Source organism: Monodelphis domestica, chromosome 7 (assembly GCF_027887165.1).
Source record: "Monodelphis domestica isolate mMonDom1 chromosome 7, mMonDom1.pri, whole genome shotgun sequence".
NCBI lineage: Eukaryota > Metazoa > Chordata > Mammalia > Didelphimorphia > Didelphidae > Monodelphis > Monodelphis domestica.
Genome location: NC_077233.1, coordinates 38,609,668 through 38,635,668, shown reverse-complemented (window position 1 = coordinate 38,635,668; position 26,001 = coordinate 38,609,668). Strand labels below are relative to the sequence as shown.

The following is a 26,001-nucleotide window of genomic DNA, read 5'->3' as shown; positions in this document are numbered from 1 at the left end:
AAAACTTCCCTTAGCAAAATGGGTAGATGAGAACAGTTCTTTCTAATGGCCACAAAGGTAGCTAGAGCAGACACTGTGGAGTGTTAAGAGTTTGGACATTAAAGGTAATCTATTGCATCCAGGGCCACTGCTAATCATCCTGACTTTTGTCTTGTCACAAGACTTGGAGGGACTCTGTAAGAGAGTGAGGCTGACAATTTTGCATGACTCTGCCTCACTTAAATCCAACTCACACCCAAGTTAAGACATCATTCTTATGGTGTCATTGGTCCTCTTCAAAAATGGAGGATGAACAACATCTTCTAAAATATGGCAAGATAAGGTAGGCCAAGTAATGAGAGGTCAGGTAAGGAGGGACTTTGAATGACAGGGTAAGAAGCTAGTACCTGTTCTGAGATATAGCAAAGGGGAAAACAGGAAGCTAACAAACCAAGCTAAACTTGCTGTAGTACATTCTACAAGAGTTATAGATTTTCTCAATTATCAAGAGACTTTAAACAGTTTACTAAGAAACAGAATAGAGCTAAGAACAGGACTGGTATTCACATTTTAATTAAGGAATCCCAGAGGAGCCAAAGGGAGAAGGAGAACTGGGTTGTAAGCAATTGAACATCCATTTTCAAAGCATATAGATCTGCTTTTGGCAGAAAGAGTGCCTTAACAGCAGCCCAGGTATTAGAAGTCGAAGTCCCTCATTGCTCCAGAGACATTTCTCTAGCCAGATTCATGGAATTTCCAAACTCCTAGTATAATGCCTTTTATCTAAGTGGTCTGCAATATGTCCTTGAGATAACATCGTTTCTCTTTCTAGACCCACTGGTCTTCATACAAATGTTATCTACCATGCTTTCTATCTTGGTGAGGAGCTAGGTGAAACACAGCCAGGGAGGCTCGAGTTCAGATCCAACTTCCGCACTTGCTAACTGGTTTTCCATTACAATCATACAACAGTCATTCCTCAATTGTGGGACATCCCTTCAGTTTCTAATTCTTTACCACCATAAAAAGAGGTACTATCAATATTTTTGTACAATTATGTGATTTCTCTCTTTAATCTCTTTGAGATACAGATTCAGTAGTGATATTGCTGGGTCAGAGTTTGTACAGTTTTGTGGCCCATTGAATGTGGTTCCAAATTGCACTCCAGAATGGTAGTGTGTCAGTTCACAGCTCTACCTGTTCCAACGCCTTATTTTTATAGATGACAAACTTAAAGACAGAAATTGTTAGTGGCTTGCTCAGTATTACATAGGTAGTAAATGATTTTCTTTGATGATAGGTAGTCAGGATTTGAACTCACATCTGAGGATTCCAAATCTAAAACTGTCCATTATTCTATGTCTGCTTCCTTATTTTCTAGTGGATATTTCTACCTCAAGAATAGTGATTCTTTCATTGTGTGATGAGTTGGTAATTCACATTCAGCCCTACTTGTACTTTGCAAAGGCCATTGGATTTAATGTCTATCCCATCCCTCTAGGGTTATGTTTGAGAAACTCATATGTTATAGTCAGTAAAGAGGTACATAGAGCATAATAGAGGCACTATTAGGAAGAATGATGGACCATCCAAAATTATATGTGGTAATTAATCATGAAGTAGTTTCTCTCAAAAGATTTTCTTGCCCTCTCCTGTACTATGAAGCCCCAAACCACTAAATTATCTTAATTTTTACGAAGATCCTAAGCCATCATCTTTTGCTAATGCCTTAGACAAGCACTAACCGTGTTCAAAGCACATAAAGACCACATTTATGTGATTGTTAAGCAGATTAGGACTAGATGCTAATGGATTTTCCATCTTACATTTTTTCCAATATTTTTCATAGTTGGAATGCTAACATTCAAGTTGAATGGACATTTATTATTTAATGTCTTCAAAAGATTCCATACAGAACTTACCTTGCTCTCGTTATTTAGAATGGTTTTTCTTTTTTAAATCTTAGGTTGCTGCATTTATTAGCCAATACACCCTAGAGAAAAATAAAAGGTTTTTGAAATGCTGGACTTTGAGAAATCACATTCTCTCACAACAATGAAAACCTATTTTATAAAATTACTGGGTTTCTGAATAGTAATATGGGCACTCGAATGACATCCTCTAGTATTACGATTAAGGTATCTCACTCATTGTCACTGGTGTTGTTAACTTCAATCACAAACTATAGAAACATGGTCCTTCAAAAAACTGTAAAGTGTTAATACAAGTGTCTTAAATATGTTCATATTAAAAAGAGCAAAGGGAAAGAATCATATTGCTTGAGTGATAATGATTTATTAAACCTCTCCCACCATACTATTTGTGAGAAGGAAAACTTCATATTTTCTGTACTCATCTCCTGACAGAAAGATGATTGACTTTCCTTCAAGTACTCCATGATTCAGTTAGTCACATTGTCAAGGACTCAAGAGAATGAAGGGAAGTACCTATGAACTTTTTCCCCTGCTTTTGTACAAAGTAATTTTTATTTCAGTCCACAAATACTGATATTTTTAGCCTTCTTAAAGGAGGCTTAGCTAGTTTCTCAATTTTTTTATTTCATTCTGAATTGAATATATAGCACTCAAAAAGAGAATGGCATAGGAAAGTAAATCGCCATTTGATACTGTTTTTATAAAAAAAAAACAAAAGACAACAGAACTCGGCTGGTGCTCCCATCACTGTCTTGTATAGGTTTTACATTTGCTTATATTTGTTCATATTGTTTCTGATATTAATACAAATTCTTTGAGGGAAGAGAATATTTAATTTTATTTTTTAAATATCCCAAACCCATCATATTGTATGATGCCTTTTCCCTTCCTTCCTTCCTTCCTTCCTTCCTTCCTTCCTTCCTTCCTTCCTTCCTTCCTTCCTTCCTTCCTTCCTTCCTTCCTTCCTTCCTTCCTTCCTTCCTCCTTCCTTCTTTGCCTCCTTCCTAGGTAATAGATCCTCTGATTTCATTAGTAAAAGAATTTCCCAAGGAAGAAACTTCCTCTATCAATGCAGGTCAGCACCTCCCTTTAGAGTTTGAAGATCATTACCTTACGTGCTCAGAATTACACATCCAGCATGTGTTAGAAGTAAAAATTGAACCCAAATCTTCTTGATGTAAAGGTTGGCTCACTATCCACCATCCCATTCTCTGATGCATAGAAGGCATTTGAATACAGGCTTGTTGGTGAGTCAAAGTTTAATTACATTTTCATGTATTGTTGATCTTGTAATATGAAGGAAAGGTGTATGAAAATAAGCCTTAAAATATGACCACAAAATAAACTTATTTAGACTTAACCTGGAGTGGTTAGCAGAAACTATCTAAGGAGGGGCCACCTTTTCTGAGTTATTTCTCTCATAAACAGCAAACTTTTCTGAGATGTAATATACTTCCCATTTCCCCATAAAATGGGCAACAAAAAACTATATTTACGTGTTAGATGTATCCCCCAAAGCTTGCTCAAAATGAAAGAACTGTAATCTAGGGGCAAGACACTTACCCTTTAAGAGCCTCCCTTATCTCATCTGCAAAATAAAGCATTTGAACTAGATGATCTCTAAAGCCTCTGCCACTTCTAAAAATGTTCTATAAGATGACTGAATGCGCAACCAGAAAGGAAGAACTGCTGATGTAGAGACGAATATTAGACTTGGCAAATTGTATTCACTCTCTTCTCACTGGCTGAGAACTTGCGAACCAGCAGGGGTGAAATTGACAAGATGTCGGTCTTGGGAATAACTCCAAAGCCTGGTAAATTTCACCCCCAGCTGATTCTCAAGGAAGGAGTCAGGTGGGAGCCCAGAGGGACAGCCTGACCTGTATGTGGATTCTCCAGACAAGAAAAGAACTATGAACCAAAACCAAAATTGATTTCAAATGACTAATGTCTGCCCTACTGGGTTAGCCAGTCTGCAAATGAAATCAACACATGTTTTACAAAATGCCTGCTTTACAAACAAGGCATTGTGGTGGTGTGAAAATATCAGAATTAAATGGCTGCGTGCCATGCAATCCTGTATAAATAGGTATTCTAGGAGCAATCTATATATAGATTGCGATGTGTGTTTGCTGTTTTTACTAGTGTATATTTGTTGTTTCTACTAGTACGTAAACATTACAGGCAAGTCATGAATATAGCCTACTCAGACTATTTCCTTTTTAGCTTGGTTTATGCACATATATTGAGGTTATTTTTCAGGTTGGAACTTGTGTAAAGGCTTTAAGGGTAATACAATTAAAAATGGGAAAAATCTCCTGTAAGACTATATTATTTTAGAATTTGGGTGCTTTGAAAAAAAGGGATTTTGTGAGAATTAAACTCACTATTGAAAATATAACTGTAAAGAGTTTCTGAACATTTTTTTTCATTACCTTGGAAATTCTTATTAATTTTAAAAGCATAACTTTGAGCTAATCCACTCTCATTCTTTCTTTCCAATCCTTTTAATATGATTATCGATATTAATTATACTAATAGATGTACCCTGATATAAATTTTATAATATGAATTTTTTGAAGCTCCTCCTCTAGGCTAACCCACATCCAACTTGTACTCTCATGTTGGGTCCCTGGGAGACAACCACACTGGGTTTAAGATATTCCTTGGGTCTAAATTCCTAAAACTGTAACTTATTTATGGATTGACCTTCACTAATCAGCCAGCTGACACAAGCTCATAGCAAAGAGACTTGCTGACATAGCAGATTAAGAACATTAGTAGAAAACATTTATTTCCATAAATGTGGGGTACATTCTCCCACAAATTAATGTATCATACTGGGGAAGAGGGAATATGTATGGAATATGCTGGTAGAGATACACACTTAAGGAATACCCATCTCCAATAAAATTCATTAAATGTTGCAGTGCTGCTTTGTGTTTTTTTCTCTTCTTATAATGACCTCATTTTGTTCATCTCCAACTTTATTTGATCATGTCACTTGGTAGGGGGTTCCCTGGGTTTCCTCCTCTAGGAAGCTAATTCAGTTCCTAAAGTGAACTCTCTGGGACTTCTCTTGCCTAAGTGCATTGTCTTTTATAAGGCAGGTTTCTTTAATGAAAGACATCATTAGCAATTGGATTAAGAAAAGTCAGTCAATAAACATCTCTTAATCACCTACTATGGGCCAAGCACTGTGCTAAGTTCTGGGATACTAAAAAAGCCAAAATTATCCCAGAAGAATTCACAGTCTGATGGGAGAAACAACATATAGTTCTTTTGGACAAGATGCATACTGAATAAACTGAATGTAATCTAAGTTATCTTATAGATCACTAACCTCCTCTTCTTCCTCCAGATAAAGAACTATTCTCTCTCAAAAGAACAGTTCCCTCTCAGGAGGCAACTTTTCCCTTTTCTTAAAGTATTTCTAAGGTTTTCTTTTGCTGGAGATTAATTGAGCTCTGGCTCTCTCAACCAACACCCTGGAGAATGCCTGGCTTCTGAAAAGGTTACCAAGGGCCCCCCCAAAAATTGCTAACAGCAAAAGAATTAAAAACATCTTCACTTTTCCTAAAGAAGTCATGACAGGTACTGGCTAAGAGACAGAAAGGAAGATCAATGGAATAGACTTGGGGTAAGTGAACTCAGCAAGACAGTCTATGACAAGCCCAAAGACCCCAGCTTTTGAGACAAAAATCCACTATTCGATAAAAACTGCTGGGAAAATTGGAAGACACTGTGGGAGAGATTAGGAATAGATCAACACCTCTCACCCTACACCAAGATAAACTCAGAATGGGTGAATGACTTGAACATAAAGAAGGAAACTATAAGTAAATTAGGTGAACACAGAATAATATACATGTCAGACCTTTGGGAAGGGAAAGATCTTAAAACCAAGCAAGACTTAGAAAGAGTCACAAAATGTAAAATCAATAATTTTGATTACATCAAATTAAAAAAGTTTTTGTACAAACAAAACCAATGTAAGCAAAATTAGATGGGAAATAACCTGGGAAACAATCTTCAAAACAAAAACCTCTGACAAAGGTCTAATTACTCAAATTTACAAAGAGCTGATTAAATCTATTGTACAAAAAATCAAGCCATTCTCTAATTGATAAATGGGCAGGGGACATGAATAGGCAATTTTCAGCCAAAGAAATCAAAACTATTAATAAGCACATGAAAAAGTGTTCTATATCTCTGATAATGAGAGAGATACAAATCAAAACAACTCTGAGATATCACCTCACACCTAGCAGATTAGCTAACATGACAGCAAGGGAAAGTAATGAATGCTGGAGGGGATGTGGCAAAGTAGGGACATTAATTCATTGCAGGTAGAGCTGTGAATTGATCCAACCATTCTGGAGGGCAATTTGGAACTATGCTCAAAGGCAATAAAAGACTGTCTGCCCTTTGACCCAGCCATAGCACTGCTGGGTTTGTACCCCAAAGAGATAATAAGGAAAAAAATTTGTACACAAATATTCATAGCTGCGCTCTATGTGGTGGCAAAAAATTGGAAAATGAGGGGATGCCCTTCAGTTGGGGAATGGTTGAACAAATTGTGATATATGTTGGTGATGGAATACTATTGTGCTAAAAGGAATAATAAAGTGTAGGAATTTCATGGAGACTGGAATAATATCCAGGAAATGATGCAGAGTGAAAGGAGCAGAACCAGGAGAACATTGTACACAGAGAAGGATACACTGTGGTATAATCAAATGTAATGGACTTCTCCATTAGTGTCAGTGCAATGTCCCTGAACAATCTGCAGGGATCTATGAGAAAAAACACTATCCACAAGCAGAGGACAAACTGTGGGAGTAAAAACACTGAGGAAAGGCAGCTGCTTGACTTCAGGACTTGAGGGGATATGAGTGAGGAGAAACTCTAAATGAACACCCTAATGCAAATACCAACAACATGGAAATGGGTTCTGATCAAGGATGAATGTAATACCCAGTGGAATTGTACGTAGGCTATAGGAGGGGTTCGAAGAAGGGAGGGAAGAATAGAAAATGATTTTTGTAACCAAGGAATAATGTTTGAAATTGATCAAATAAAAAAATAATGTTAAAAACAACAGCATCAGCAACAACAAAGAAGTCACGACAAAGAAACAGTTTTAAAACTTTATCTTCCTGTTGTCTATATTATCTGCCCATTACATCCTGTAATTTCATCAAATGGGCTATGAGGTATGCAGTGGATTAGGAATACACTGATTAAATCTCTCTTCTCTCCACTACCTAGATAATCATATTGTCTTGATTAAGCAAATGTGAACATGTGAACATGCTGTGGAATATTTTTGGTTTTATCCAGAGGTCTACTATTTCTTCAATCATCTTAAAAAGTAATGTGGCTGTCAACTTGAATTGAATTTAGGCAGTTGTCTATCATTCTTATTTTCCAGAAGAATAAACTGAGGCCAAAGGAGACAAAACCATACAACTGATACAAATATATTATGAATATATAGCAAGGAAGTTTTAGGGAGGGGGGTCCATGTTCTCCTAGAAAAAACTTTCTGATGAATAGGATAATGTCCTAATGGCAAGAGGTGATATTTTGATTGGAATTTGTCATCCCCCTGTAATTCTTTGTTATTTATTTGAGTTTGGAATTTCAGAAGTTAGGTCTTTTATTCTGCCCCATTTTTTCCCCTCTGTGACAAGATTTAGCAATGACAAGTATGGGTTTAATTGTGCTCATCACATTTTGACTCAAAATCCTTGTCCTACTTTTACTTGAACTAGAGAGAAAACTTTATTTCATTTTATTACTTTGTAATAGAAATTGTATCATTTGATATTCTTCCCATTTTCAGTATTTACTGTGTACAGTGATATATGCCCAAATATACACATTGGGATATGTACCAGTCTACCATGGAAAAGAAATCTGAGGTCACTCTATTCTCACATTTCTTTCTTTCTTTCTTTTTTTTTTAATATTGAGGATTGAATGAAGATGAGGTATTTACCACTTGGATTTTCTTTTTCTCTCCTATTTTCTTGTCAGTTTTATTATCTGGAAGTTAAATGAAACTGCAGGAAAGGCTTCAAGTGGTTCTGTGGTTGAACTTCATAAAAAATGCTTTCTTTTGCATCTTTACACTATTTACTACATGGTGTACAGAACCCATAGTCAGTGGGTTCTGATTCTTCGCTCACTATAGCACACATGGGACATGAACCTACCCATACTTAAGGATAAGTGGGGGTATATACACTTCTGGTGATTAAATCTAAAAGTGGGCAGGGTAGAGTTAATCCCATCTTTATACAATGCAACCAGAAATAGAAGGGAAGCAACAAATTGGGGAAAAAAATCTTTATAACAAAAACCTCTGACAAAGGTCTAATTACTCAAATTTATAAGGAACTAAATCAATTGTACAAAAAATCATGCCATTCTCCAATTGATAAATGGGCAAGGGACGTGAATAGGCAATTTTCAGTCAAAGAAATTGAAACTATTAATAAGCACAAGAAAAAGTGTTCTAAATCTCATCATCAGAGAAATGCAAATCAAAACTATTCTGAGGTACCATCTCACACCTAGCAGATTGGCTAATATGACAGCAAAGGAAAGTAATAAATGTTGGAGGGGATGTGGCAAAGTCATGATGTCAGTGCATTGCTGGTGGAGTTGTAAACTGATCCAACCATTCTGGAAGGGAATTTGGAACTTTGCCCAAAGGGCTTTAAAAGACTGTCTGCCCTTTGACCCAGCCATAGCACTGCTGGGTTTGTACTCCAAAGAGATCATAAGGAAAAAGACTTGTACAAAAATATTTATAGCCACACTCTTTGTGGTAGCAAAAAAATTGAAAAATAAAGGGATGCCCTCAGATTGGGGAATGGCTGAACAAATTGTGGTATCTGTTGGTGATAGAATACTATTGTGAAAGGAGCAGTACCAGGAGAACACAGAGACTGATACACTGTGGTACAAGCGAATGTAATGGACTTCTCTACTAGCAGCAAAGTAATGATCCAGGATAATTCTGAGAGACTTATGAGGAAGAACACTATCCACATCCAGAGAAATAACTGTGGGAATAGAAACATAGAAGAAAAACAACTGATTGACCACATGGTTCAATGGGGATATGATTGTGACCATAAATGATCACCCTAATGCAAATAATAATATGGAAATAGGTCTTGATCAAGGATGCATGTAAAACCTGGTGGAATTGCTCATTGTCTATGGGAGGGGGTTGGAGGCAGGGAGGGAGAGAACATGAATAATGTAACAATGGAAAAAATTCTGAATTAATTAATTAACTAAACTTTTAAAAAAGAAAAGTTAAAAAGTTAAAAATTAACAAAAAAAAACCCACTACTTTTCATTAAATATCTGCTGGATCTCATTTATTTAGGATTTAGAAGTGGAAGGAGCCTTTGGTATCATTTTGTCCAAATCCCTCGTTAAGCAGATGAAGAAATTCATGCCAGGAGAAATTGTGACTAGCTCTTGACCAAATAGTAAATGGCTACAACAGGATTTCAAAGAGACTAAATAATCAGTGGGATACTATGGACAATTGTTTCTAGTGCAAAACCATCAATTAGTATGAGAGAAAGAAACCTTCATAGCTGGTTACCTATGTGGCTGGGGCAGGCCACTGTCCATCAGCATCCTCCAGCTCTCAATGTCAGATAATCTTCTACTGGCTAGGTTCTTCCTCCTTGAAATTCTGTTCTTCAAAACTTAATCCTCCTTTGTAATATGTCTAGACTTGCTAATAGCCTGCACAGAAGCCACTTAAAGTCTCCTTGACTGATTGTCCTCACATGTTCTGATATCATGTCTCTTTCTGCTTGCCATGATTGCATTGGGTTGTTTGGTGGGGTAAGGGGGAGTATTTTGTTTTGTATTGTTGAACCAAAACTTTAGAAATTTTTCATTCGAATTCAGTTTGGTCATGTTGCCATCATCTATATTGTACATGTAAAATTGATTTTTGATACCAAGTGTAGGACTTTTTGCATTTATCTCTGTTAAATTAATTCTATTATTTTGACCTATTGTTCTTACCTAGAGCTGTTTTGTGGACCCTCACTCTGTCATCCAACATGTTAGCAATTCCTCTCAGCTTTGTGCCATCCACAAATGTGATAAGCATACCCTCTCTGCTCAACTCTGAGTCACTGATAAAAATGTTGAACATGACAGAGACAAGGACAGATGCCCAGTGCATGCCATCTGAGACTTTCTTCCAAAATAACATTAACCCAAGGCCCTCTGAGTTTGTCTTGAGCAGAGGTCTTTTGAATTAAAATCCAGTTCTCTTTTTGATTCCATCTTTCCTTCCTCAGCACCACAGCCATTTATTTTTAAACTTTTCTTTATTTATTTTCTGATATTTCAACCCTTCCCTCCCCTCCCTACACCTTTTCCAGGTTAGTAAAGCAACCTCTCAAGCCATCCCCCATAAATTTTATTTATTTATTTAGCTATCCAATGTTAACAATAACTTGAATTGGTTTATTATCATTGCTTTTCTTACACAAAGTTTTTGACTTTTCCCCTTTTCACTCAATCATTGTTACCCAATGAAAAGATCTCATCTGTTTCTTTCTACCTAGAGACTACTGCTTCTCAGTTCACCCTTTTCTTCATCACAGTGTGTTGTTCAAGCCTATTGTTTATGGCCTCAGTGTTGTCTAAATTATTTTTTCTACAAATTCAACTCATGTGAGGCTGGATTTGAACTCATCTTTTTGAATCCAGGCAGAGCTAGCACCTTGGCCAATGTGCTACCTAGCTGCTTCACAGTCTGAACAGATCATACAATAAGCAAACTACTATATGAAAATACTATTGATTTAGAATAAATCAGAAATATTTTCATAAGGATCTTCTAAGACTGAGGAGGACTGTTATATCAATTTATTTCTTTATATTTAAAAAATTCTTTAATCTTGCTGGTAAGTTCTCTATTCATCTACATCAATCTCTTCAGACAGTTTTTATTTTTTCTTTGTATATTTAGTAATTTTTTAGGACTTCCCAACCATGAAGTATTTTAATCCATTGGATTCTACATAGCCATTCTCTGAACCCTCTGGAGTCTACTTCTCCAAAATCTAGTTAGCATTTCAGATGATGCCCCAGATTTCCTTTTCTTATCTATTTCACACTTTAAGATGGAAGGATCATTTCACCACAGTGTTCCCATTACTGTCCCCAATAGGGTAATTAGCAAGTTGGTATATCCTAAGGACAATTGGCACAGGATCTCCTCCCTAAAGTTCCCCAATATGGGAAATATTTCCATATATATGAAAGGCATCCAAGGTAAAGTGAGCTCAGTCTTATAAAATTCATATAGCAAAAGGTTAATGTACTCATGGCTCTGATGATTTTAATTTCTTTTCTCTCTTTATACAGCTCTTATGAAAGTTCCTTAGATATCTTGTTTAGCTTCATCAACCCCATTTGGGGTTCTCTTGGCAAAGATACGGGAGTGGTTTGTTATTTCTTTCTCTAGTTTATTTTACAGATGAATATATGGATGTAAATGGGATGAAATGACTTTGCTAAGACCATGTAGCTAGTACATGCTTGGGGTTGAATTTGGACCCAGATCATCCTGACTCCAGACCTAGAGCTCTATCCACTGTAGTAGTTAGCTGCCCTCCCCTTATATATGATTCACCTTTATTCTGGGCTCTTATTAAAGATAAAAAAGTTTATTTTTTCTAGTTTTTAATTTATCCTTGACTTTAAAGGTAGTCCTGACCATTAGCCAGTTATTGCTCTTGGGGCATTGCTTTGGGATACCCATCAGAAGTCAAAAAAATCTTCCAAAAAATTCTTACTCTGGTCAGATAATGGGAAGAGATAGAGCTTCATCTTTCACTCGGAATCTTTTTGGAACTGCTGCACTCACTAAATTGTCTGCCATTAAATGTTTGGGTTTTGAACTGTCTTACTAATTATCTAAATATTAAGAATATATAGCTGAGTCTCATCAGACCATTCTTTTCATTTAATCCAAAATTGGATTCTCTTCAAATCAATCAAGAACCTCCCCTACCTTGTTTAATGCCTTTGATTGACTGATTGCTTCTTAGAGTTGCTCTCACCTGATTAAGCTAATTACTTGAAGAAGAGTAGGGTGATAGGTTGATTCATTCAATTGGCCCCATCTCTTACAGTTAGATCTAGATTTGGGGCAGAAAGTATACTTAGGAAATATGTTATCCAGTTTCATTTTGAAGATGAATAGAGTCCCAGAGAAGCGAAGCAATGCCCACACAATGGGTAAAAGTCACAAATGCAGTATGTCAGGAGTCAGGATTTGAACCAAGATCTCTTTAACTCCCAGTCAAACACTAATTGACAATAACTTCAGATGTCCAAAACTGAGCTCATTATCCTGCACTAAAGCACATTCCTCCTCCAAGCATCCCTACTTCTGCTTAGATTGCTACAGTCTTTCCAGTTACTTAGTTTCAAAAACTTAGGATCATCCCTGACTCATACCTGCTCAATTCAACTGCAAAGCTCTGTTGATTCTGCTTCCACAGCATTTCTCACATTCAGGCTATTCTCTCTACTCACACAACCACCTTCCTTGCTCAGGCCTTCAAGATTTCTTGTCTGGTTATTACAACAGCCTTCTAATTGGATTCCTGACTTCTAGTCTCTTCCTCTCTAAAAATCACCTTCCATATGCCTCCCTAAACAATTTCCCTAAAGATATATGACTTTATGACTTCCCTAGTCAAAAAATAGCTTAATTGGTACCCTGTTGTCTTGGAGATAAGGTCATTCCCCAGTCTGGTATTTAAACCTCTCACAGTGCAAATCTAACATACCTTTCTAGACTCATGTTATGGTATATCCCTTCAGTCCTTGCCAAGTTGGCCAATTTGCTCCAATAATTCCATCTCTCCAAGTCCCCCAGGATCCCCTCCCCTACCTCCTTTATCTTTGTTCTCTCCTAGGAATGTTTACCTTACTTCTAGGCTTAGTTCAGTTGTTCTGTTACTTCGGGTACCATTTTCTGATACTCCATCCATTTCTCTTGTATTTAGCTATCTGTTTACTTGTTATGATCCTCAGGTGAATGTAAGCTCCTTGAGGACAGGCTTTGTTTGGAAAGGCTTTTATTCTTGAAACTCTGATGGCTTAGATGGATAATAGGTGATAAGCAGCATAATTGCTTGTGGAATTGCATTTTTCTCTGAGGCTTTGTGCTGACTTCTAAAGTCAGAATAAAAGAGCAAGATATATATTAGTATTATATTCCTCAGGGCTCTATAACCCAATTATTTTTAAGACTAACTTTATTGTATTTTTACTCTTTCCTTCACATTTTCCAATATCACTTTTTTTCTGGATTTTTTCTTTGATCCTATTATTCCTGATATTTGTATTATATATAACTGAGTACATGTGTGAGTCTAGGAATTAAACACACACACACACACACATGCCACAAACTAGCAGAGTGACTTTCAGACTTCAGTAAAAAATAGAAAACAAGTTGAATAAATGCTTTCTAACTGACTGACTGACAGTTTTCATACCTTGATTTTTCTGAATCATCTTCCTGATCATCTTCTTGTTAACATTGAATGAAGGAAAAGTAGGACAAAGGCTACTTCTGGTGGGAGAGTAGAAAAATGGATCCCCTGCCAAAAAAAAAAATCTTTTGGGGCCAGTATATATTGGAGTTTACAGAAGGAAATGGGCAATTTTCCTGTCTGGAATGGATTATCAGTTCCTGCATAATTATAAGAAAGATAGCGAATTTTCAGAGGGCACGATGCTAGCGGGAAATGTACTTGAGTTCACCAATAGTTAAAGAAATCTATTCCTTGGCTATTCCTTGCACAGAGCTCTTTATTTCCCACCTCTGCGGCTTGAAACCTGGAAAAAGCTGACTTTATCTTCATCCTCTTAGTTTCCTTCAGGTCTCCATTAAAGCCTCACCATTTGCCAGAAGACTTTACCAGTTCTCCTTCATCTTAGCACCATCCCTCTATGACTATCCCCATTGTTCAATTGTGTTTGTACATGGTTATTTTCATTTAATCCTGTCTATTAGAATGAGAAAGCTAAGTGCCTCAGTGGAGACAGGAAGACCCATCCATCTTCAAATCCAGCTTAAGGTACTTATAGTTGTGTAATCATGGGCACATAATATTAAGATTGCTGGAAAACATTTCACTAGGTAATCCGTAAGCATTTTTCTTGGAAATCTTGATATATCTAAGGAAAGAAACAGATGTCCTCAGGCTGTATGCTGTGTCTGGTCATGATCTGCATGAAGTGGGTGTTTGTCTTTCTCTGTATCCTTCTTTAGGATATAGTATACTTAGTACTGTGTCTTGAACAAATTAGTAAATGCTTGTTAAATGATTGACTGATCAGAGCTGGGATTTCATGGATAAGAGGAATTTTCAGGGAACAATTTCTCTCTACCTTTAAGGATCTAAATCTTCTCTGAAATTAGGACTAAGGAGATATGTGGAATGCTGAGAAACTAGGTGAGCTCTTCAGGGTCACTCAGATAGTGAATGTCAGAGTTGAGACGTGTACTGATGTCTTCATCCTGACTTGAAGATTGTCTCTCTTTTTGCCAGAAAATGCTGCTTCTCTTTTTTATTTTTAACAACTTGAATGAAGTTACTTAAATATATTCATAAGTAATCCATAAAAATCAGAGATTTACTAATTTAACACTATCTATGCTTGTTGTGGCTGTGATTTATTCTATTTGGTCATGGCCAACACTTTGTGACTCCATGGACCATACTATTTCTTGGCAAAGATCCTGGAGTGGTTTGCCATTTCCTTCTTCAATAGATTAAGGCAAACAGAGGTAAAGTGACTTGTCCAGGGTCACACAGCTTAGTAAATGTCTGAGGCCAGATTTAAACTCAGGTCTTCCTGATTCCAGGCTGAGGGTTCTATCAACTTTGCTACCACCTCTCTGTCTATGGGTTATCCAATGTGCCACCTTGCTGCCACCATAGTGGCTTTTAAATGAAGCCATTTGGATTTGATTGATCTATTTATTTTACTGTATGAACATTGTTCACCTATTCTTATGACTATTTAAGATGGCAGAGTCAATAACTCTTGGAGTCTATTGATGCTTACACTTTGAAATTAAGTTTAGAATTATAATTCCTTTGCTTTCTCCAACAATTTTATTTTAGACCTCAGATTCTTTCTTGGATCATGTCAGATATACATGTGTATTATTTCTATATGTACATACATATATTCTAACATATATCACCTAAATGAAATGAAATTGAATGTAATAAGTTCCACATGACAATGAATATAGATACACTTTTTGTGAGTGTATATATTTATCTCTATTTCACAATTTCATTTTGTTAGCCTTACAGCAAAATTGACATGAGTTACATAATTTGCCATTCTGATTTCTCATCTGTTTTGATATGTAATTTATTTTTAAGGACTCTTATTTTATTTCACAGAAGATTACTTCCTTTAAAGATTTTGATTGACTGACTTTTTTCTCTCAAGCAGAGGAGAAAATAATCCTCTTTTGAAAAAAAAATCAGTGCCTATATTCTAAATTCTTTCTCTCTGTTTATATATTTTACAGATTAAACGCCTTACCTGAAGACAAAATATTCTATTTATCAGACACAGGACAAAAGTTACTCTTGCCATTGGCAATTAAAGATGATGTTGTCTTGGAAACAACTGATCCTGCTTTCATTCATTGGCTCCTTGAGAGGTAAACAAGCTTTATTTTTTAACTTGAAGGTGAAACAATTTTAGGTCATATTTCTAAATAATTTTTAAATGTTCTAGCAAATATCCAGCAAAAGTTATTTTCCTGATCAAAATTTCTAGGCTATTAAGGTCATTAGAATTATACTTTCCCCTAATTTTAGCAGACTTTAATCTACTGTATTCTAACATTGATAACAAAGAGGACAGTTTAGGTCCTACTATAGGTTCTGATATTTGTCTTATATGGTTTCTATAGATAGATCTGACAAGTTGAGTATTAGATACAAGTGATATTGGTAGAGAGTGCCTGGATGACAACTGGAAATATCCTCTGTGACATTTGAGGCACTGCAGTAGTTATGAAGTTAAGTATGTTGATTCTCATTGTATCTTTTTTTTTTTAAGGCTGTTGGAATGGGCAGTGTCCTTGTCATGGTCTTGATTCACCACTGAGGAAAGCCAGTGTATCATTTACCAAATAGGTGCTGATTCACTCAAACCTCCAGCCAGATCCTCCTTTTTTTAATTAAAATTTATTTGTTTGTTACATTAAAATACCCATTTAACTCCCTCCCTTCTTCTCCCCGTCATAGAAACATCACTTGACAAAAAGATGCATGTTTATATAAAATGATGGCTTATTTCTAGTTATCAATTCTTTCTCTTGATCTGAAATATATATGCATCACACTTGCACATTCAGCTTCCTGAAAATGAACAAACAAACCCAAAACAGCCTGGCTACATTCTGAATTTTAGCCAAGGGCTTGATAATTAAAAGTTGATTATCATTGTTTGAACACGAAGCATCTGTGACTCCAGCCCCTGTCTGTGAACTGAAGCCTAAAGATAAATAAAAGGACGAAGCAGAGGGCTGAGAAATCTGAAGAACAAGTGAGCACTTTCAGCTCTGATGAGGGTCAGGGAATATCTAAGAGAAGTTTCAAACGTGAGCATTTCCAATTCTTTGGAATGAAGAGAGGAACATAGCAGTTGGGACTCAATGCCATTCCTCGTCTTTATTATGGATAGAAAATGGTGTGGACAAAGGTCTGAGGACAGCAGAGTGGGACAAGAGGGACAGAGGATGGGAGAGCAGACATATCTGATTGGGAGGCGTAGTAGACAAAGTTTGGGTAGATGACATACTACGGAAAAAGAAAGAACAAAGAGATGTTGCACAGAAGACAGACAGAGGACCTCAAATGAAGTTCTGGTTCTGACACATTTGGCAGTGCAAGCCTGGGAATCACAAAGAATCAAGGCCGACTTGGTCCAGTGGAAACATCTTTGGATTTGTAATCAGAGAACCTGTGTTTAAATCCTTTCTACAGGGGACCTTTCTTTGATTTATTGTTGGTTTTTTCCCCCTGCTTTGTTCTCTTAAAAGGAAATTACATAGTCTGTGTCAGCAATTCAGTGATTTAAAAATAAAGCCCTGTCTACTTTAAATTCTGCTCACATAACACTTTTTTTCTATAAATATTCCCCATTTATTCCAATAACAGTATATCAGGGGCCATCCTACCTTATTAAGGCAGTGCTTTGAAACAATTTTTTTAAGTAGGAAAGTAATAGAATACATTTGTACCATTCCTCTTTGGCAGTGTGTTCAGTACCTAAGTTTTAATTCAAGGCAATACCACTGCATAACAATAAATTGTATTGAAATAAATGTGATGTATCAAAACCATTAATATCCTTTTTTATTTTCTGGTTTCTTTATCTGTCCATCCCACTGCCCTTTGACCTTCTACTGAGCAAATAAAAAAAAAGAAAAAGGAATATGTAGCTACATAATCTCTAGCAAAACTGCCTTCTTTCTCATACTGGTCATATCCCAAATCAATGTTTCTTTCTGCATTTTAAGCTGATCACCTTTTAGAAGGAGGCAAGTGTCATGTTCCATCTTCATTTATTTGGTCTTATGCCTAATCATTTGGGTGGATGAGAGTTCTAAAGTTTCTCAGAGTTGTTTTTTCCTTATAATGCTGCTTTTATTATTTTTAAAAATTGCCTATTAGTTCTACTCATTTCACTCTAAATCAGCTCACAGAGGTCTTCCCAGTTTTCTCTGAAACTGTTGAAGATAATTTCTAGTCATTCCCCTTTCTCCACTCCCCTCTCCTTTTTAGTTTGCTGGGCTTTTGCTATGTATAGATCTTGTATGTCATCTCCCCCATTAGAATGTGATCTCCTTGAGTAGTTGCTATATTTTTGTCTTTTTTTTTTTGGTATCCCCAGATTTTACAATAGTTCCCGTTATATGGTAAGGACTTAATAAATGGTTCTTATCTCTTACACCATGATTTAATTACTCTGTTCTTGAGTTAAATGAAGAGGTTGGGCCAGAATCTGAATATAAGGCTCCCGAGAGGTCGCATATTAACTTAATTTTATTATTTTCTATTATCTATGATTTATTATAATTTTATTTATTTTGTTAAATATTATTTCTCTATGACATTTTACACTGGCAGCATTTGGGGGTGCTGTGGATCACTTAGGGAAATTGAAAACCTTTGAACTAGATGACTACGATAGTTCTTGAAATTTTCAATTTATGGTCCTGTGAAACTCTCAGTATCCTAGGTTTCTTTCTAAGATTGTAATTCCTAGAGTAGTTATCAATCTTTATTTGTAGGTAGAGTTTCCACCCTAGGACTTATTTGTATCAATGAATTCACATGAATGGTTAAACAAATTTTAAGAAAATAATAGGAATCTGGGATGAAATGCTGTCAAGGACACTAGATATTACGTCCATGCTCTCATTTTATGGATGAAGAAACTGAGAATCAGGAGGTTCAGTGAACTCTCCATGGTCATATAGATGGCTGATCTGGGATTTCAGTCCAGCCTTTCTGGCTTTCAGATCCAGTGTTCTTTCTACCACCTTATCAAACAGATAAGAATGAAATTGTGGAAAGAGAGAGTTACTGAATATTTTAATGTTACAGACAAATAAGTATATTTATATATATTTAAAACCCCAAACTATTCTACCTGTGGTCAAAGCTGAGAACAGAATTGAAAGATTAGGTTTAGACACAGGAGTTTATACTTTAGAACATGTATGATCCCAACAATGATGATCTGTTTTGGCTTGGAAAGTGGAGGGAAATGGAGATTATTTCAACATGGATATAACTACGGGGTTCCAATTGCAACTTAGAATCAAAAAACTTCCCATTGAATCTCAGAGTCACCATCCTGGCATGATGTCTGATTTTTGCCTTGACACTCAAGCCTTACAGATTCTTGGTTTCATCATCTATAATATAATGGTGAAATTGAACTCTAGGGAAGATTCATTCTAAATGTAGAGCTATGTGAATTTGTGAATCAATCTGATTCATGTTTCTTGTCTTCCCTTCAAAATTTACCTTTTAGAAATGTTCTAGTGTTTTTTTTTTCCTTCCCAAAGTCTCTCAAAGAAATCTCATACTTAAGAACTAGAGACCAAAGGTGCCAAACTTAATCAAAGTAAAAAGAATTTTAAAATGGCTTGTCAATTCCTCTGAGATTCAGAAGTGGTTGTTTGGGAGAGGCCAAATCCAGTTATTGGATAGAAATTCATGTATTTGAAGATCTGTTTATACCTGATACAGAATTTTGAATCTTTAAGTCCATCTTCAAGGTTCCTACAAAAATATAAAATATTATATGTGGCACAAAATCAATAATAGATTATAGACCTTAACCATGAACTTTGCAAGGAAATCTTTTAGAAAAATTTCCCCTTTGTTCCCTTCGGTTCCTCAAAATCTGAGACCAGAAACATTTTGTTTGATCTCCTTCTGACTTAACAGTGAAGGACAAAGGGGAAATCATGTTCTCTTGTCCATACAATATGGTATTCAAAAATTATTTTGCTACCAGAAAGAGGTTAAACTATTAACACATCTCTCTCCAAACAGGTAACAAGCATATTTAAAAAACCAAATGAAAGTTTTCTATATAAACACTTCTAAGGTAGAATTCTATATAATCATAAAAAAATGGGAATTACCTAAATGTCTAATAATGGGCAGATGGCTAAATAAACTCTAACACATTAATGCAATTAAAATCTATAGTTGTGAGACAGATAGAAAAATATGGGAAGACTTTTATTAAAAAATATAAATAAAAATCAGAACCAGAAAAATGGAGTTCATACTACCTACAAGATTTGGAAGGAAAATAAATGGAAAATAAAAATAGTAATAAAGACTTACAACAGTTTCATAAGCATTTTATATCAGATTTCTTTGGAAGTCTGGCAAACCTTTATTGCTGTTTCGAGCATGTCTGACTTTTCATAACCCGATTTGGAATTTTCTTGGATAAGATACTGGAGTGCCTTGTCATTTTCTTCTCCAACTGAGTCTAGAGAAGAGGAAACTATAAGACAAACAGGGTTAAGAGACTTCCCCAGGGTCACAGAGCTAGTATATGTCTGAGGCCAGATTTGAACCTGGGAAGTTGAGTCATCTGACTACAGGGCCCTGTACTTTATTCATTGAGCTACTCCTGGCAAACATCCTGGACCCCTTCTCATAATAAGTGTTTCCAAATGCACACAAAATATGATGACAAAGAAAAACAATTATACTGACATAGAGTTATCAAAATATACTAGACAGTAAATCACAACATAATTGCCCACATTCATTTTGGAAGATGAAGATGAAGAAAAATTCTATTAAGTATTTGATTTTCTAAAGAGAGTCAATATACACATGTTATATTCTATGCTTAAGTGGGGACAAGGAAAGATGACTCTCAGTGGTTTGAGAACCAGGTATAGAGAAGAGAAGTCCTAGATTCAAATCTGGAATCATATTATTTCTTTTTTTTAAACATTATTTTATTTGGTCATTTCACTGGAAACAAAAATAATTTTCTTTTCCTCCCCCCCCCCACCACTTCTCCCATGGAATCATACTATTTCTAACTGTGTGATCCTGGGCAAGTTACTTAACCTGCATTACTTAGCTCTTACTGCTCTTCTGCCTTGGAACCAATATACAGTATTGATTTTAAGATAGAAGGTAAGGGTTTAAATATATATATATATATATATATATATATATATATATATATAATCTGACTTAAGGAATGAATGAAACCAAAGATTTATGAACTATACTGATGACTCAACTATAAGTAATATGATGAATCTTTTCCTCATGAAGAAAATCAAAAAGTGTGAGAAACACTGAAAAGCATCAACTAAATGTGGCTAAAAAACTCTTAACAGACAAGAAATTGTAGTCAAATGAAGCCATCACTTCCAAATCCACTGTCTTTGGAGATCATTAGCTGCTCATTGCAAAGGTCAAATAAAACATAAAATTAAGAGAAAATGAAAAGAAAAGAAGGTTCAGGGGATGTTGGAGCACTTGTGATCTTTAACAGTGTACTATTGATGCTGAATGAATAAATCAATGAAAAAGATTTTTTCTTTTAATATTTATGATTATGTGTTGAGGATTATGCTAAGCTAAGCTCTAGAGAACACATAGTTAAAAGTAAGATCACCCTTACCTGCTTGAAACCTACATTCTAGTTAGGGGAGACAACTCAGATAGGAATGTGGGGACCATGGAAGAATGTTCTGGTCTGGTAAGTCACAGGGTGAATGAATGGGACAATAGGGCAATATATTGTCATAGCCTTCTGAAAGGCAATGATTGTGTTGATTTGATTGTGTTTTTCAGAGCAAGCATAGGTACCTACAAAGCTCATAGCTGTGGTCGACTAAGAAAATGGGAAGAAAGATAGTAATAAAGTACAGTGAGCCTAGAGCAATTTCCTAGAGAAATTTCACAATGAAGTAGTTGAAAGGACCTAGAAATAACCTTAACTAGAAAGTGCTGAACCTATTTTCTCAGCAGGAAGATCCAGGAGCCAAGGGTGGCATTGGTTTTGAGGAGAGATTCCATTTTTTTTCCTAAAGCATTATGGATAAACATGATAGAAGATCTCAGATAACATTACAAGGCAGTGAAAAGCAGTCAAAGGGAAAATGAGCCTTTGGAGAGTTTGACCTGAAAGCCTGTTAAGCCAAAGCACCCTGAGAACATTTATTGATGAATCTGAAACAAAAACAGGGACAACAAATCCATGCGATATGCGATGGGGCTACCAGTATTTTGACAGTGATCTATTCTCATTAGCAACAACAATGAAACCATCACATTCCATTTACATCTTGGACAAGTGCTGTGCATAATGAACTCAGCCTGGAATTGATTAGTAGGTGAAAAGACTCAGTTGACTTTGCAAAACTTTACCATGCTTTCAGTGATCTGCAGGCTAATGCCAATAACCATCCTCTATTAAAAAAATAATAAATTCTTTAGCACAATTATTATTGTTTTGAGGATACATAAAATAAATTATTGAATCCAACAATCTTAGAAGAATTCAAATTTTAAGCTACTACAAAAACAATGGAAATATTCATTGTAGACATGAATATGTTGAAACTTGTAAATGATAATTTGTGAGCAAGAAACAGAGAGAAAGACATCAACTCTGAGGTATATTAATATAAAAGGAAATGGATTTGGGTTTGTAGGGAGAAGGAGATAGAGCAGATGGACAGCCTATACCTAAAGTCTCAAACATAAAGCAAGGGAAACCAGATTGAAATCTACTTGGGGAATATTTAACAAATTAAATGAGAATATAAAACATAGATAACCTTACATTTTATATCTAAATGATTATACAGTACACAGGAATCCTCTCTATATAGGGTTTAGTGTCCTCAGTTTCTATTTCAGTTTAATCTCACTGATCTATACAACACACTAGCATCTTTTTGATACAGAAATATCCTCAAGATTATTACTGCAAATAATTTATGTGAATCAATTTTTAGGAAAAACTTCAAGAAAACATGAAAAAGATTTGTACAGGTTACAAAGGGATGAGTTCTGATATATAAATAAACTTCTGAAATCACGGGTTGCACAAAGTATCTAAATATTTTCTTTCTGACAATGGAAACTCCTGGAAGGAAGACATTATAACTTTTAATGGTCTTTGAATTTTTGTTAATGGTGTTTCATATGCAGTAAGTGTTTAACCAAATGTTGTTGATTTAATTATCTCTCTGCGGTAGACCTAATAGGCATCATTGTCCCATTAGGGATGACAAAGTTGAGATTCAGTCACTTGGTAAACATTTATTTAGCAACTATTATATACCAGGCTCTGGGTTAGGGGCTGGGGTTACAAAAAAAAGTTGGGGGGAGGGAGATTTTGTATCTTCAAGGAGCTCACAATCTAATGATTCTAAAGATTTAGCAAATCAGGAACTTGTCCAAGGTCACTAGGATAGAAGTAGAACTGGAAGTCAAATGGAAGTCTTCTGTATCCTTTTCTAGGATCCTTTTCCCTATTTCACTACATATGTGAATATTGACTAACATTGTTCAAGATCATTATGTGTTATGCATCGAGCACTGTGGGCTCTTTTAATGTGTGTATATCCTTATATTTAAAGGCAGTTTACAAATATTCTGTTAAAAATCAGCTTGTCAAAAACTATAAATGATATGGCAGTTCCTCACAAATATTGAATTAGTACTTAAGCTATAACCTTGTTATACTTTAAACATTAGGGAAAGTTGTCATAACTCATTCAAGTCACTAACTGTGGAGCAGAAATTCACTAAATATTCTTTTGCCTTAAGATATGAAACCAACTGAGTACTATTAAGATCTCTTCAGTCATATTTGATGAATGTGTCTCAATCTCTATTCTCATGTTTCTTGAGGGAATGATTTGTTTCATTCATTACTTAGAGTTGGTTTTTGTTTTTTTTTTGTGTTTTTTTTTCTTTCCTTTGGAATAATCTAGATTGTTTAAAATGATTCACTAAGCCCACCAGCAACAAAACGGTCACTTTATTAAGTAGGACTCTTTTACCTAAGACTTACAGAAAAATAATATGATTCAGTGTTTTAGGGGGAATGGCTTACTTAATGTTGCGCTTTGAATAGACGTAATAGATGTAAAAAGTAGCAGGAACAGTGGTAAAGTAGGGAGAATAGTAATTTTAACTTTAGAGAACCAGGATTTAAAAGTGATCTCTGACACTCCTTGTGTGACCTTGTTCAAATCTCCTCATCTACAAAATGAAAGGGTTGAAATGGATGACCTTTGATCTATCTAGAATTTAACTATATATATGGATAAAATTGGTCAGTAGTAAAGACACTAGGAAAGAGGGAACAGTTATGCCTTGACCTTTGTAGGGCACATACCTTGGTTATTAATGTCCATGCTTATTTATGGATGCTAAGATCAAAGATCTCTCTCAGCAAAGACTTCAGAAACCATTTATGAATGACTCCCTCATTTTCTAGATGAGGAAACAGGCACAGTGATGGAAATAGACAAGTATTATCAAAAGCAAGATGAGGAGAGGGGAAGAAATTATTTCTTAAGTGCCTAATGTGTTCCAGGAGCTGTTCTAAATGCTTTACAAATATTTTCTCATTCAATCATTATAATCTTAATTTATTTTATGAGGCAGGTGACAGAATACTACTCTTTAGAGTTGACGAAATTGAGATAAAGAGAGAAATGACTTTAATGGAGTGATACAACTAGTACCTGTCTGAAGCCAGATTTGAACTCAAATTTTATTGACTTTAGGTCCAGTGGTCTGTCCATAGAGCTACCTACTTGTAATCCAGCCCTTGATCCCTTTATTGACTCTAGATCCAGTGGTCTATCCATTGGGTTGCCTAATTATAAACCAAACCTTGACCCTTTTATTGACTTTAGGTCCAGTGGTCTGTCCATAGAGCTACCTACTTGTAATCCAGCCCTTGATCCCTTTATTGACTCTAGATCCAGTGGTCTATCCATTGGGTTACCTAATTATAATCCAAACCTTGATCCTTTTACTTTCTTTAGGTCCAGTGGTCTGTTCATTGGGCTACCTAACTATAAACCAGACCTTGATGTCTTTATATTCAGAAGTTTATGATGATGACAGCCCTCCATATTATGCCATCTGAATTTGAGGCAATTTGGGGACAGACATTCCAGAGAAGAGATAGTATGGGAGGACAGTGGTAGAGATTTTCAAAGCTTTGAAGGACTTTCATTTAGAAGAGGAATTGGATTTATTCTGTTCTGATCAAGGTATCAAGTGAGAGAGATACTATGAATAGGAGTTCTAAAGAGGTCTAAATCTGATTTGCTATAAGTAGATTTCCCTATAATCAGAACTATCCAAAAATGAAATGAACTTCCTCAGATGGTTACATTCTCCGTTAATGGAGACCTTCAAGTGAAGGCTTGATGACACTTATTGGTAAGGGCTGTAGAGAGGACGCTTGTTCGGGTAGCAGTGGGATTGCATGTCCTCTGAAATGTTTCCTGAGGCTGATGCCTTGAGTTTGAGACTCTGCCTTGACTGGTAACAAAGGGAGTGTCCTGCTGGAAGAAACATGGTGGAGTCTGAGTGTTTGTGAGTATATGTGTTGATTGCTTAGGGGTCCTTCCACTGATGCAGAACAAAAGTGTGATTCATTGTTAGCCAAGGGAGTGAGTCGGTATGTGGATAGATAAGTAGAGAAAACAAGTAGAGTGAGTGAGAATCAGTTCAGTATGAGTGGATTCACTGAAGGAAAGGAGAGCATAGAGGGTATGAGATAAGAGTGTTAGTTTTAGGTAAGTTTGGCCTTGGCTGAATTTTGTACAATGATGTGAGAAAGAGCAGCTAGGTGAAGGAGCTTAGGTCTTAGTGCTCTCCTTTATTCACTGTAAATACAGATGGTAGAGTAATAATGAAAAGTTGTTTATCAGGTTGGGTTTCATGCTCTCTCTCTGAATATGGTATTTACTTTAGTTCTTTCAAGTTATTTTTTAAACTCTTGCCTTCCATTTTGGAATCTATACTGTGTGTTGGTTGCAAGGCAGAAGAGGCTAGGCACTGGGGGTTAAGTGACTTGCTCAGGGTCACACAGGTAGACAGGGTTTGAGGCTAGACTTGAACCCTGGCTCTCCTATCTCCATGTCTAACTCTTTATCCATTTAGCCACATACTGTCCCCTCTTTCTTTGTGTTTTAGAAGTGAGCATCTAGAGGGGACACAAAATGAGCTAAGGGGTAGCATATGCATGATTGTGCATAAAAATTCCACAATACAAATGATACCTCTGCAAGAGCTGATATGTAGTAATTTACAGTTTTAAATTGATTGATAATACTCTTTCATTTGTCCTCCCCCACACCTTCATCAGTAGAATATGTTTATGGGGCAGCTGGCTGAGGTTACTACGGAATATGTGGCAATGGGCCAGAATGAAG

The 26,001-nt window shown here is 35.9% G+C and overlaps 1 protein-coding gene across 1 annotated transcript in view; it reads left to right on the top strand.

The window, feature by feature from the left end:
- The window catches only part of CNTN3 (contactin 3), a 453,041-nt gene that overhangs the window by 95,956 nt on the left and 331,084 nt on the right, over positions 1-26,001 (top strand). The window contains exon 2 of the mRNA XM_001373601.5: positions 15,544-15,678. Within this exon, the coding sequence (XP_001373638.4) occupies positions 15,624-15,678 (55 nt within the window). The 5' untranslated portion in view covers positions 15,544-15,623. The remainder of the gene's footprint in view (positions 1-15,543; positions 15,679-26,001) is intronic.